This window comes from Salvelinus fontinalis, chromosome 1 (assembly GCF_029448725.1).
Source record: "Salvelinus fontinalis isolate EN_2023a chromosome 1, ASM2944872v1, whole genome shotgun sequence".
NCBI classification, from domain to species: Eukaryota; Metazoa; Chordata; class Actinopteri; order Salmoniformes; family Salmonidae; genus Salvelinus; species Salvelinus fontinalis.
In genome coordinates, this window is record NC_074665.1 from 535918 (window position 1) to 550231 (window position 14314).

At 45.1% G+C, this 14314-nt stretch overlaps 1 protein-coding gene across 1 annotated transcript in view; it reads left to right on the plus strand.

Moving 5' to 3' along the window:
• LOC129862753 (kelch domain-containing protein 3-like) overlaps window positions 1-14314 on the plus strand; it is a 186726-nt gene that overhangs the window by 63246 nt on the left and 109166 nt on the right. Inside the window, exon 8 of the mRNA XM_055934725.1 lies at window positions 6633-6741. Coding sequence (XP_055790700.1) covers window positions 6633-6741 — 109 coding nt within the window. The remainder of the gene's footprint in view (window positions 1-6632; window positions 6742-14314) is intronic.

Below are 14314 nucleotides of genomic sequence, written 5' to 3' on the forward strand. Positions count from 1 at the left end.
GGGTCCTGGGTAGGGCTCTACTCAGTGTAGTTGAATACAGCAGTACTGGCACCCAGGCTGAGTACTCCTTCAGATATTGTGTTGTTTTGGTGAGCATCATAGTTTCTGGTCGTGTTGTTAGCTGTGCTGTTGTCATCATCATCTTCACGCCATCATCATCTTCACGCCATCATCATCTTCACCTCATCATCTTCACCTCATCATCATCTTCACCTCATCATCATCATCATCACCTCATCATCATCTTCACCTCATCATCATCATCTTCACCTCATCATCTTCACCTCATCATCATCATCATCATCTTCACCTCATCATCATCACCTCATCATCATCTTCACCCCATCATCATCTTCACCTCATCATCATCTTCACGACATCATCATCTTCGCCTCATCATCATCATCATCACCTCATCATCATCTTCACCTCATCATCATCTTCACCTCATCATCATCTTCACCTCATCATCATCTTCACCTCATCATCATCTTCACCTCATCATCATCTTCACCTCATCATCATCTTCACCTCATCATCATCACCTCATCATCATCATCACCTCATCATCATCTTCGCCTCATCATCTTCGCGCCATCATCATCTTCACCTCATCATCTTCACGCCATCATCATCTTCACCTCATCATCATCTTCACCTCATCATCATCTTCACCCCATCATCTTCACCTCATCATCATCTTCACCTCATCATCATCTTCACCTCATCATCTTCACCTCATCTTGACCCAGTTTTTCTCCTCTACTAGCCTGGCTACCAGGGCATACAGGCAGGCAGACAGTATGAGCTATGTGTCCCAAATCATACCCTCAGCCCTATACAGTGCACTGCTTTTGACCAGGGCCTCTAGTGCGCTATAGGGAATATGGTGCCATTTGGGCCATCAAGTCCTGCAGTTCTAAATCTGTCCACTAGATGGCAGCACAACCCCTATCTGTTCAGGCCTTGATCTAATCCGCTGAAAGGCCTGAACAGCTTGTTGCCATAGCGGGTCCATGGTGATGTTTTATAAGGGATGATTGAATGCTAAGCAGCCACACTGTCACTCATCTATCTGCCACACAGAGTGGAGAGAGAGAGAAAAATAGGTGATACTGTTTCTGATGCACACAGTTCTATATTAATAAACTAATGTTGTCCTCCTGGCTGTTACCTCTCTCTCCCTCCTATCGTCCTCTTTGTCTGTTCTAAATATAGGGACCAGATGAATGAATTGAAGAGTTCAGTAGAGACTAGATCAGGTTTATGTAACATTAACTACCTGCGGTTGTCTACTTCGAAATAGGGATACAACACAGCCACCTACCTGTTACCTTGACCTTTTCAGCCACCTACATATTACCTTGACCTTTTCAGCCACCTACATATTACCTTGACCTTTTCAGCCACCTACCTGTTACCTTGACCTTTTCAGCCACCTACCTGTTACCTTGACCTTCTCAGCCACCTACCTATTACCTTGACCTTTTCAGCCACCTACCTGTTACCTTGACCTTTTCAACCACCTACCTGTTACCTTGACCTTTTCAACCATTTAGCAGATTTGGTCATTATTAGGATCCCATTTAGCAGATGGTAATTGGTCCTTATTAGGATCCCATTTAGCAGATGGTAATTGGTCATTATTAGGATCTCATTTAGCAGATGGTAATTGGTCCTTATTAGGATCCCATTTAGCAGATGGTAATTGGTCCTTATTAGGATCCCATTTAGCAGATGGTAATTGGTCCTTATTAGGATCCCATTTAGCAGATGGTAATTGGTCCTTATTAGGATCTCATTTAGCAGATGGTAATTGGTCCTTATTAGGATCCCATTTAGCAGATGGTAATTGGTCCTTATTAGGATCCCATTTAGCAGATGTTAATTGGTCCTTATTAGGATCCCATTTAGCAGATGGTAATTGGTCCTTATTAGGATCTCATTTAGCAGATGGTAATTGGTCCTTATTAGGATCTCATTTAGCAGATGGTAATTGGTCCTTATTAGGATCCCATTTAGCAGATGGTAATTGGTCCTTATTAGGATCTCATTTAGCAGATGGTAATTGGTCCTTATTAGGATCCCATTTAGCAGATGGTAATTGGTCCTTATTAGGATCCCATTTAGCAGATGGTAATTGGTCCTTATTAGGATCCCATTTAGCAGATGGTAATTGGTCCTTATTAGGATCCCATTTAGCAGATGGTAATTGGTCCTTATTAGGATCCCATTTAGCAGATGTTAATTGGTCATTATTAGGATCCCATTTAGCAGATGGTAATTGGTCCTTATTAGGATCCCATTTAGCAGATGGTAATTGGTCCTTATTAGGATCCCATTTAGCAGATGGTAATTGGTCCTTATTAGGATCTCATTTAGCAGATGGTAATTGGTCCTTATTAGGATCTCATTTAGCAGATGGTAATTGGTCCTTATTAGGATCCCATTTAGCAGATGGTAATTGGTCCTTATTAGGATCCCATTTAGCAGATGGTAATTGGTCCTTATTAGGATCCCATTTAGCAGATGTTAATTGGTCCTTATTAGGATCCCATTTAGCAGATGGTAATTGGTCCTTATTAGGATCTCATTTAGCAGATGGTAATTGGTCCTTATTAGGATCCCATTTAGCAGATGGTAATTGGTCCTTATTAGGATCCCATTTAGCAGATGTTAATTGGTCCTTATTAGGATCCCATTTAGCAGATGGTAATTGGTCCTTATTAGGATCTCATTTAGCAGATGGTAATTGGTCCTTATTAGGATCTCATTTAGCAGATGGTAATTGGTCCTTATTAGGATCCCATTTAGCAGATGGTAATTGGTCCTTATTAGGATCTCATTTAGCAGATGGTAATTGGTCCTTATTAGGATCCCATTTAGCAGATGGTAATTGGTCCTTATTAGGATCCCATTTAGCAGATGGTAATTGGTCCTTATTAGGATCCCATTTAGCAGATGGTAATTGGTCCTTATTAGGATCCCATTTAGCAGATGTTAATTGGTCATTATTAGGATCCCATTTAGCAGATGGTAATTGGTCCTTATTAGGATCCCATTTAGCAGATGGTAATTGGTCCTTATTAGGATCCCATTTAGCAGATGGTAATTGGTCCTTATTAGGATCTCATTTAGCAGATGGTAATTGGTCCTTATTAGGATCTCATTTAGCAGATGGTAATTGGTCCTTATTAGGATCCCATTTAGCAGATGGTAATTGGTCCTTATTAGGATCCCATTTAGCAGATGGTAATTGGTCCTTATTAGGATCCCATTTAGCAGATGTTAATTGGTCCTTATTAGGATCCCATTTAGCAGATGGTAATTGGTCCTTATTAGGATCTCATTTAGCAGATGGTAATTGGTCCTTATTAGGATCTCATTTAGCAGATGGTAATTGGTCCTTATTAGGATCTCATTTAGCAGATGGTAATTGGTCCTTATTAGGATCCCATTTAGCAGATGGTAATTGGTCCTTATTAGGATCTCATTTAGCAGATGGTAATTGGTCCTTATTAGGATCCCATTTAGCAGATGGTAATTGGTCCTTATTAGGATCCCATTTAGCCCTGCAAAAGCATCAACTACTCTTCCTGGGTCCACATGACATAATACATAGTACAGAACATCATTAGTCAAGGACTGAAATACATTTAAAACATCACACATAGCCTACATATCTGTACTACACACACTATCTAGGTCTAATACATGGACCAGGCAAATTACAATACACAATTACACGAGCAATTAGGGTTAAGTGCCTTGCTCAAGGGCACAAAGGCAGATTTCCCCCTAGATATGCTCAGGATTCAAACCAGCGACCTTTTGTTACTGGCCCAATGCGCCTAACCACAAGGCTACCTGCCGCCAGAGTAGCATTTTATAGAGCCCTTTAAAATCAACTACTTTTCCCCCCCAATTCAATTTTCTCTTTTTGTTTTTCTAGGTTTCTGTTTAGTTTTTCCCAGATTTATTCTCTCAAAATCACGCTTACCACATGCAATGTTGTTGGTTTACTATGTCCACAACAATATGACCTGGCTGCACCACTATGGAAAAATAACTTAATGGCTTTTGTAATTCTTTTAACATAATTTAAAGGATTTTTTTGCTCTAGAATTTTAGTTACTGAACAGGTGTTCAAAAATCTGAGTCCAAAGGGGGGCAAAATCCCCTCCGGATCCCGCCGTACTCAGAAGATATATCCTGGGGGAACCCTGGTAGGCTACTTTGTAGTTTTTGGGAAAGCCTTTCCATCTACCAGCAGACGGTTAAGTTCCATACATTTAGTTGATATCCTACTGCGTTCTATACATTTAGTTGATATCCTACTGCGTTCTATACATTTAGTTGATATCCTACTGCGTTCTATACATTTAGTTGATATCCTACTGCGTTCTATACATTTAGTTGATATCCTACTGCGTTCTATACATTTAGTTGATATCCTACTGCGTTCTATACATTTAGTTGATATCCTACTGCGTTCTATACATTTAGTTGATATCCTACTGCGTTCTATACATTTAGTTGATATCCTACTGCGTTCTATACATTTAGTTGATATCCTACTGCGTTCTATACATTTAGTTGATATCCTACTGCGTTCTATACATTTAGTTGATATCCTACTGTGTTCTATACATTTAAAATCAAATCAAATTTTATTGGTCACATACACATGGTTAGCAGATGTTATTGGTCACATACACATGGTTAGCAGATGTTATTGGTCCCATACACATGGTTAGCAGATGTTATTGGTCACATACACATGGTTAGCAGATGTTATTGGTCACATGGTTAGCAGATGTTATTGGTCACATGGTTAACAGATGTTAATGGTCACATACACATGGTTAGCAGATGTTATTGGTCACATGGTTAGCAGATGTTATTGGTCACATGGTTAACAGATGTTAATGGTCACATACACATGGTTAGTAGATGTTATTAATGGTCACATGGTTAGCAGATGTTAATGCGAGTGTAGTGAAATGCTTGTGCTTCTAGTTCCGACCGTGCAGTAATAACCAACGAGTAATCTAACCTAACAATTCCACAACTACTACCTTATACACCCAAGTGTAAAGGAATGAATAAGAATATGTACATATACATATATGAATGAGTGATGGTATAGAACATCATAGGCAAGATGCAGTAGATGATATAGAGTACAGTATATACATATGAGATGAGTAATGTAGGGTATGTAAACATTATATTAAGTGGCATTGTTTAAAGTGACTAGTGATACATTTATTACATAAATGTTTCATTTTTAAAGTGGCTGGAGTTGAGTCAGTATGTTGGCAGCGGCCACTCAATGTTAGTGGTGGCTGTTTAACAGTCTGATGGCCTTGAGATAGAAGCTGTTTTTCAGTCTCTCGGTCCCTGCTTTGATGCACCTGTACTGACCTCGCCTTCTGGATGATAGTGGGGTGAACAGGCAGTGGCTCGGGTGGCTGAGGTCCTTGATGATCTTTATGGCCTTCCTGTGACATCGGGTGGTGTAGGTGTCCTGGAGGGCAGGTAGTTTGCCCCCGGTGATGCGTTCTGCAGACCTCACTACCCTCTGGAGAGCCTTACGGTTGTGGGCGGAGCAGTTGCCGTACCAGGCGGTGATACAGCCCGACAGGATGCTCTCGATTGTGCATCTGTAAAAGCTTGTGAGGGTTTTAGATGACAAGCCACATTTCTTCTGCCTACTTGCGCCGTCTTCACCACACTGTCTGTGTGGGTGGACCATTTCAGTTTGTCCGTGATGTGTACGCAGAGGAACTTAAAACATTCCACCTTCGCCACTACTGACCCGTCGATGTGGATAGGGGGGTGCTCCCTCTGCTGTTTCCTGAAGTCCACAATCATCTCCTTTGTTTTGTTGACGTTGAGTGTGAGGTTATTTTCCTGACACCACACTCCGAGGGCCCTCACCTCCTCCCTGTAGGCCGTCTCGTCGTTGTTGGTAATCAAGTCCACTACTGTAGTGTCGTCTGCAAACTTGATGATTGAGTTGGAGGCGTGCATGGCCACGCAGTCATGGGTGAATAGGGAGTACAGGAGGGGGCTGAGCACGCACCCTTGTGGGACCCCTGTGTTGAGGATCAGTGAAGTGGAGGTGTTGTTTCCTACCTTCACCACCTGGGGGCGACCCGTCAGGAAGTCCAGGAACCCAGTTGCACATGGCAGGGTTGAGACCCAGGGTCTCCAGCTTAATGATGAGCTTGGAGGGTACTGATTGAGGGTAGGGTAGGTCCTGGTGTTGAATGTTGAGCTCTACATTTGGATTTTACTACGACACCGCTGATTCAAATAACCTAAGCTTGATGATGAGGTAGTTATTTGAATCAGCTGTGTAGTGATAGGGCAAAAAACCGAAACGTGCAGCCGGGGGGAGACCGAGTTGGGAAACCCTATTCTAGAATATAGCTAATCTATATAAAGACGGTTATTAATGTTTTCTTCAGACCCACCTCCCTCTTAAATGCCATGGTGTGGTGAATAAACATTAGTTTACCGATTGTGAATGTTTCAATATATTTTCTTACCTGTGTGTGTGTGTGTGTGTGTGTGTGTGTGTGTGTGTGTGTGTGTGTGTGTGTGTGTGTGTGTGTGTCCTCCAGAGGCGTTCTCATGGAAGAAGGTGGAGCCTCAGGGTAAAGGTCCGTGCCCCAGGAGGAGACAGTGCTGCTGCTTGGTGGGAGATCGTATCATCCTGTTTGGAGGAACCAGGTAAGAGGCAGTCGTTTTTAGTACACATCCTAGTAGTCTTGGACCGTTTGCAATTTCCGACCTTGTTCCTTACCGGGATATTCAGTAATACTGGCACTGAACAGAAGGGGCGCTGTTTTCAAACCCCACTCATACGATGTAATCTGAAGGTTTAGCAATGCTAACAAGTACATGTAAAACCCCATAGAAAATGCTAACTAAATGCTAACAAGCGCGTTGCGAACATTTTCTACAGTCTCTGACCTAAAGTATTTCCAGGACAGACATCCCAGCACATAAAGTTATACAAGTAACTAAAATGTGCTACTCACAGTTTGCTGCACACCAGAAACAAATAGTAGACAGCATGGCTCTTGATCCAGGAGGGCATTCTCTGCTGTTACCAAGCAAATTGATTTTTGGAAGAAGTGAACTAGTTACTAAATTAGCAAACCAAATGCACAGCTGCAGAGCATTTAGGACATTTTAGACAGTTAATAGTTATCAGATATCTAGCTGGTAGACATCTAGTTGTAGGTCCCTCCTGTAACTAGGTCAGCTGGTAGACATCTAGTTGTAGGTCCCTCCTGTAACTAGGTCAGCTGGTAGACATCTAGTTGTGCATTCCCTCCTGTAACTAGGTCAGCTGGTAGACATCTAGTTGTAGGTCCCTCCTGTAACTAGGTCAGCTGGTAGACATCTAGTTGTAGGTCCCTCCTGTAACTAGGTCAGCTGGTAGACATCTAGTTGTAGGTCCCTCCTGTAACTAGGTCAGCTGGCAGACATCTAGTTGTAGGTCCCTCCTGTAACTAGGTCAGCTGGTAGACATCTAGTTGTCATTCCCTCCTGTAACTAGGTCAGCTGGTAGACATCTAGTTGTAGGTCCCTCCTGTAACTAGGTCAGCTGGCAGACATCTAGTTGTAGGTCCCTCCTGTAACTAGGTCAGCTGGTAGACATCTAGTTGTAGGTCCCTCCTGTAACTAGGTCAGCTGGTAGACATCTAGTTGTAGGTCCCTCCTGTAACTAGGTCAGCTGGTAGACATCTAGTTGTAGGTCCCTCCTGTAACTAGGTCAGCTGGTAGACATCTAGTTGTAGGTCCCTCCTGTAACTAGGTCAGCTGGCAGACATCTAGTTGTAGGTCCCTCCTGTAACTAGGTCAGCTGGCAGACATCTAGTTGTAGGTCCCTCCTGTAACTAGGTCAGCTGGTAGACATCTAGTTGTAGGTCCCTCCTGTAACTAGGTCAGCTGGTAGACATCTAGTTGTAGGTCCCTCCTGTAACTAGGTCAGCTGGCAGACATCTAGTTGTAGGACCCTCCTGTAACTAGGTCAGCTGGCAGACATCTAGTTGTAGGTCCCTCCTGTAACTAGGTCAGCTGGTAGACATCTAGTTGTAGGTCCCTCCTGTAACTAGGTCAGCTGGTAGACATCTAGTTGTAGGTCCCTCCTGTAACTAGGTCAGCTGGCAGACATCTAGTTGTAGGTCCCTCCTGTAACTAGGTCAGCTGGTAGACATCTAGTTGTGCATCCCCTCCTGTAACTAGGTCAGCTGGTAGACATCTAGTTGTAGGTCCCTCCTGTAACTAGGTCAGCTGGTAGACATCTAGTTGTAGGTCCCTCCTGTAACTAGGTCAGCTGGTAGACATCTAGTTGTGCATTCCCTCCTGTAACTAGGTCAGCTGGTAGACATCTAGTTGTAGGACCCTCCTGTAACTAGGTCAGCTGGTAGACATCTAGTTGTGCATTCCCTCCTGTAACTAGGTCAGCTGGTAGACATCTAGTTGTAGGTCCCTCCTGTAACTAGGTCAGCTGGTAGACATCTAGTTGTCATTCCCTCCTGTAACTAGGTCAGCTGGCAGACATCTAGTTGTAGGTCCCTCCTGTAACTAGGTCAGCTGGCAGACATCTAGTTGTAGGCCCCTCCTGTAACTAGGTCAGCTGGTAGACATCTAGTTGTAGGTCCCTCCTGTAACTAGGTCAGCTGGTAGACATCTAGTTGTAGGTCCCTCCTGTAACTAGGTCAGCTGGCAGACATCTAGTTGTAGGTCCCTCCTGTAACTAGGTCAGCTGGTAGACATCTAGTTGTAGGACCCTCCTGTAACTAGGTCAGCTGGCAGACATCTAGTTGTAGGACCCTCCTGTAACTAGGTCAGCTGGCAGACATCTAGTTGTAGGTCCCTCCTGTAACTAGGTCAGCTGGCAGACATCTAGTTGTAGGTCCCTCCTGTAACTAGGTCAGCTGGCTGACATCTAGTTGTGCATCCCCTCCTGTAACTAGGTCAGCTGGCAGACATCTAGTTGTAGGTCCCTCCTGTAACTAGGTCAGCTGGTAGACATCTAGTTGTGCATTCCCTCCTGTAACTAGGTCAGCTGGTAGACATCTAGTTGTAGGTCCCTCCTGTAACTAGGTCAGCTGGCAGACATCTAGTTGTAGGTCCCTCCTGTAACTAGGTCAGCTGGCTGACATCTAGTTGTGCATCCCCTCCTGTAACTAGGTCAGCTGGCAGACATCTAGTTGTAGGTCCCTCCTGTAACTAGGTCAGCTGGTAGACATCTAGTTGTGGGTCCCTCCTGTAACTAGGTCAGCTGGTAGACATCTAGTTGTGCATTCCCTCCTGTAACTAGGTCAGCTGGTAGACATCTAGTTGTAGGTCCCTCCTGTAACTAGGTCAGCTGGTAGACATCTAGTTGTAGGTCCCTCCTGTAACTAGGTCAGCTGGTAGACATCTAGTTGTCATTCCCTCCTGTAACTAGGTCAGCTGGTAGACATCTAGTTGTAGGTCCCTCCTGTAACTAGGTCAGCTGGCAGACATCTAGTTGTAGGACCCTCCTGTAACTAGGTCAGCTGGCAGACATCTAGTTGTAGGTCCCTCCTGTAACTAGGTCAGCTGGTAGACATCTAGTTGTAGGTCCCTCCTGTAACTAGGTCAGCTGGTAGACATCTAGTTGTAGGACCCTCCTGTAACTAGGTCAGCTGGCTGACATCTAGTTGTCATTCCCTCCTGTAACTAGGTCAGCTGGTAGACATCTAGTTGTAGGTCCCTCCTGTAACTAGGTCAGCTGGCAGACATCTAGTTGTAGGTCCCTCCTGTAACTAGGTCAGCTGGTAGACATCTAGTTGTAGGTCCCTCCTGTAACTAGGTCAGCTGGTAGACATCTAGTTGTGCATTCCCTCCTGTAACTAGGTCAGCTGGTAGACATCTAGTTGTAGGACCCTCCTGTAACTAGGTCAGCTGGTAGACATCTAGTTGTGCATTCCCTCCTGTAACTAGGTCAGCTGGTAGACATCTAGTTGTAGGTCCCTCCTGTAACTAGGTCAGCTGGTAGACATCTAGTTGTCATTCCCTCCTGTAACTAGGTCAGCTGGCAGACATCTAGTTGTAGGTCCCTCCTGTAACTAGGTCAGCTGGCAGACATCTAGTTGTAGGCCCCTCCTGTAACTAGGTCAGCTGGTAGACATCTAGTTGTAGGTCCCTCCTGTAACTAGGTCAGCTGGTAGACATCTAGTTGTAGGTCCCTCCTGTAACTAGGTCAGCTGGCAGACATCTAGTTGTAGGTCCCTCCTGTAACTAGGTCAGCTGGTAGACATCTAGTTGTAGGACCCTCCTGTAACTAGGTCAGCTGGCAGACATCTAGTTGTAGGACCCTCCTGTAACTAGGTCAGCTGGCAGACATCTAGTTGTAGGTCCCTCCTGTAACTAGGTCAGCTGGCAGACATCTAGTTGTAGGTCCCTCCTGTAACTAGGTCAGCTGGCTGACATCTAGTTGTGCATCCCCTCCTGTAACTAGGTCAGCTGGCAGACATCTAGTTGTAGGTCCCTCCTGTAACTAGGTCAGCTGGTAGACATCTAGTTGTGCATTCCCTCCTGTAACTAGGTCAGCTGGTAGACATCTAGTTGTAGGTCCCTCCTGTAACTAGGTCAGCTGGCAGACATCTAGTTGTAGGTCCCTCCTGTAACTAGGTCAGCTGGCTGACATCTAGTTGTGCATCCCCTCCTGTAACTAGGTCAGCTGGCAGACATCTAGTTGTAGGTCCCTCCTGTAACTAGGTCAGCTGGTAGACATCTAGTTGTGGGTCCCTCCTGTAACTAGGTCAGCTGGTAGACATCTAGTTGTGCATTCCCTCCTGTAACTAGGTCAGCTGGTAGACATCTAGTTGTAGGTCCCTCCTGTAACTAGGTCAGCTGGTAGACATCTAGTTGTAGGTCCCTCCTGTAACTAGGTCAGCTGGTAGACATCTAGTTGTCATTCCCTCCTGTAACTAGGTCAGCTGGTAGACATCTAGTTGTAGGTCCCTCCTGTAACTAGGTCAGCTGGCAGACATCTAGTTGTAGGACCCTCCTGTAACTAGGTCAGCTGGCAGACATCTAGTTGTAGGTCCCTCCTGTAACTAGGTCAGCTGGTAGACATCTAGTTGTAGGTCCCTCCTGTAACTAGGTCAGCTGGTAGACATCTAGTTGTAGGACCCTCCTGTAACTAGGTCAGCTGGCTGACATCTAGTTGTCATTCCCTCCTGTAACTAGGTCAGCTGGTAGACATCTAGTTGTAGGTCCCTCCTGTAACTAGGTCAGCTGGCAGACATCTAGTTGTAGGTCCCTCCTGTAACTAGGTCAGCTGGTAGACATCTAGTTGTAGGTCCCTCCTGTAACTAGGTCAGCTGGTAGACATCTAGTTGTAGGTCCCTCCTGTAACTAGGTCAGCTGGCAGACATCTAGTTGTAGGACCCTCCTGTAACTAGGTCAGCTGGTAGACATCTAGTTGTAGGTCCCTCCTGTAACTAGGTCAGCTGGTAGACATCTAGTTGTAGGTCCCTCCTGTAACTAGGTCAGCTGGCAGACATCTAGTTGTAGGTCCCTCCTGTAACTAGGTCAGCTGGTAGACATCTAGTTGTAGGTCCCTCCTGTAACTAGGTCAGCTGGTAGACATCTAGTTGTGCATTCCCTCCTGTAACTAGGTCAGCTGGTAGACATCTAGTTGTAGGACCCTCCTGTAACTAGGTCAGCAGGTAGACATCTAGTTGTAGGTCCCTCCTGTAACTAGGTCAGCTGGTAGACATCTAGTTGTAGGTCCCTCCTGTAACTAGGTCAGCTGGTAGACATCTAGTTGTAGGTCCCTCCTGTAACTAGGTCAGCTGGCAGACATCTAGTTGTAGGACCCTCCTGTAACTAGGTCAGCTGGCAGACATCTAGTTGTAGGGCCCTCCTGTAACTAGGTCAGCTGGTAGACATCTAGTTGTCATTCCCTCCTGTAACTAGGTCAGCTGGCAGACATCTAGTTGTAGGTCCCTCCTGTAACTAGGTCAGCTGGTAGACATCTAGTTGTAGGTCCCTCCTGTAACTAGGTCAGCTGGTAGACATCTAGTTGTAGGTCGCTCCTGTAACTAGGTCAGCTGGTAGACATGTAGTTGTAGGACCCTCCTGTAACTAGGTCAGCTGGTAGACATCTAGTTGTAGGTCCCTCCTGTAACTAGGTCAGCTGGCAGACATCTAGTTGTAGGACCCTCCTGTAACTAGGTCAGCTGGTAGACATCTAGTTGTAGGTCCCTCCTGTAACTAGGTCAGCTGGCAGACATCTAGTTGTAGGTCCCTCCTGTAACTAGGTCAGCTGGTAGACATCTAGTTGTGCATTCCCTCCTGTAACTAGGTCAGCTGGCAGACATCTAGTTGTAGGTCCCTCCTGTAACTAGGTCAGCTGGTAGACATCTAGTTGTGCATTCCCTCCTGTAACTAGGTCAGCTGGCAGACATCTAGTTGTAGGTCCCTCCTGTAACTAGGTCAGCTGGTAGACATCTAGTTGTCATTCCCTCCTGTAACTAGGTCAGCTGGCAGACATCTAGTTGTAGGTCCCTCCTGTAACTAGGTCAGCTGGCAGACATCTAGTTGTCATTCCCTCCTGTAACTAGGTCAGCTGGTAGACATCTAGTTGTAGGTCCCTCCTGTAACTAGGTCAGCTGGTAGACATCTAGTTGTGCATTCCCTCCTGTAACTAGGTCAGCTGGTAGACATCTAGTTGTAGGTCCCTCCTGTAACTAGGTCAGCTGGCAGACATCTAGTTGTCATTCCCTCCTGTAACTAGGTCAGCTGGTAGACATCTAGTTGTAGGACCCTCCTGTAACTAGGTCAGCTGGTAGACATCTAGTTGTCATTCCCTCCTGTAACTAGGTCAGCTGGCAGACATCTAGTTGTAGGTCCCTCCTGTAACTAGGTCAGCTGGTAGACATCTAGTTGTGCATCCCCTCCTGTAACTAGGTCAGCTGGTAGACATCTAGTTGTGCATCCCCTCCTGTTACTAGGTCAGCTGGTAGACATCTAGTTGTAGGTCCCTCCTGTAACTAGGTCAGCTGGTAGACATCTAGTTGTGGGTCCCTCCTGTAACTAGGTCAGCTGGCAGACATCTAGTTGTAGGTCCCTCCTGTAACTAGGTCAGCTGGTAGACATCTAGTTGTAGGTCCCTCCTGTAACTAGGTCAGCTGGTAGACATCTAGTTGTAGGTCCCTCCTGTAACTAGGTCAGCTGGTAGACATCTAGTTGTAGGTCCCTCCTGTAACTAGGTCAGCTGGTAGACATCTAGTTGTCATTCCCTCCTGTTACTAGGTCAGCTGGTAGACATCTAGTTGTAGGTCCCTCCTGTAACTAGGTCAGCTGGTAGACATCTAGTTGTCATTCCCTCCTGTTACTAGGTCAGCTGGCAGACATCTAGTTGTCATTCCCTCCTGTTACTAGGTCAGCTGGCAGACATCTAGTTGTCATTCCCTCCTGTTACTAGGCTGGCACATGCTGCACAACGTTACTTTTTATTTGACTCACAAGGCTCTGGTCTCTCGTCGTTGTGTTTGTGACCACCACATGTATTGGAACTACCAGTAAGATTCAGAATGAAACATCAGGTGACATGGGAACTACCAGTAAGATTCAGAATGAAACATCAGGTGACATGGGAACTACCAGTAAGATTCAGAATGAAACATCAGGTGACATGGGAACTACCAGTAAGATTCAGAATGAAACATCAGGTGACATGGGAACTACCAGTAAGATTCAGAATGAAACATCAGGTGACATGGGAACTGCCAGTAAGATTCAGAATGAAACATCAGGTGACATGGGAACTACCAGTAAGGTTCAGAATGAAACATCATGTGACATGGCAACTACCAGTAAGATTCAGAATGAAACATCAGGTGACATGGGAACTACCAGTAAGATTCAGAATGAAACATCATGTGACAGGTGACATGGGAACTACCAGTAAGATTCAGAATGAAACATCATGTGACATGGGAACTACCAGTAAGATTCAGAATGAAACATCAGGTGACATGGGAACTACCAGTAAGATTCAGAATGAAACATCAGGTGACATGGGAACTACCAGTAAGGTTCAGAATGAAACATCATGTGACATGGGAACTACCAGTAAGATTCAGAATGAAACATCAGGTGACATGGGAACTACCAGTAAGATTCAGAATGAAACATCAGGTGACAGGTGACATGGCAACTACCAGTAAGATTCAGAATGAAACATCATGTGACATGGGAACTACCAGTAAGATTCAGAATGAAACATCAGGTGACATGGGAACTACCAGTA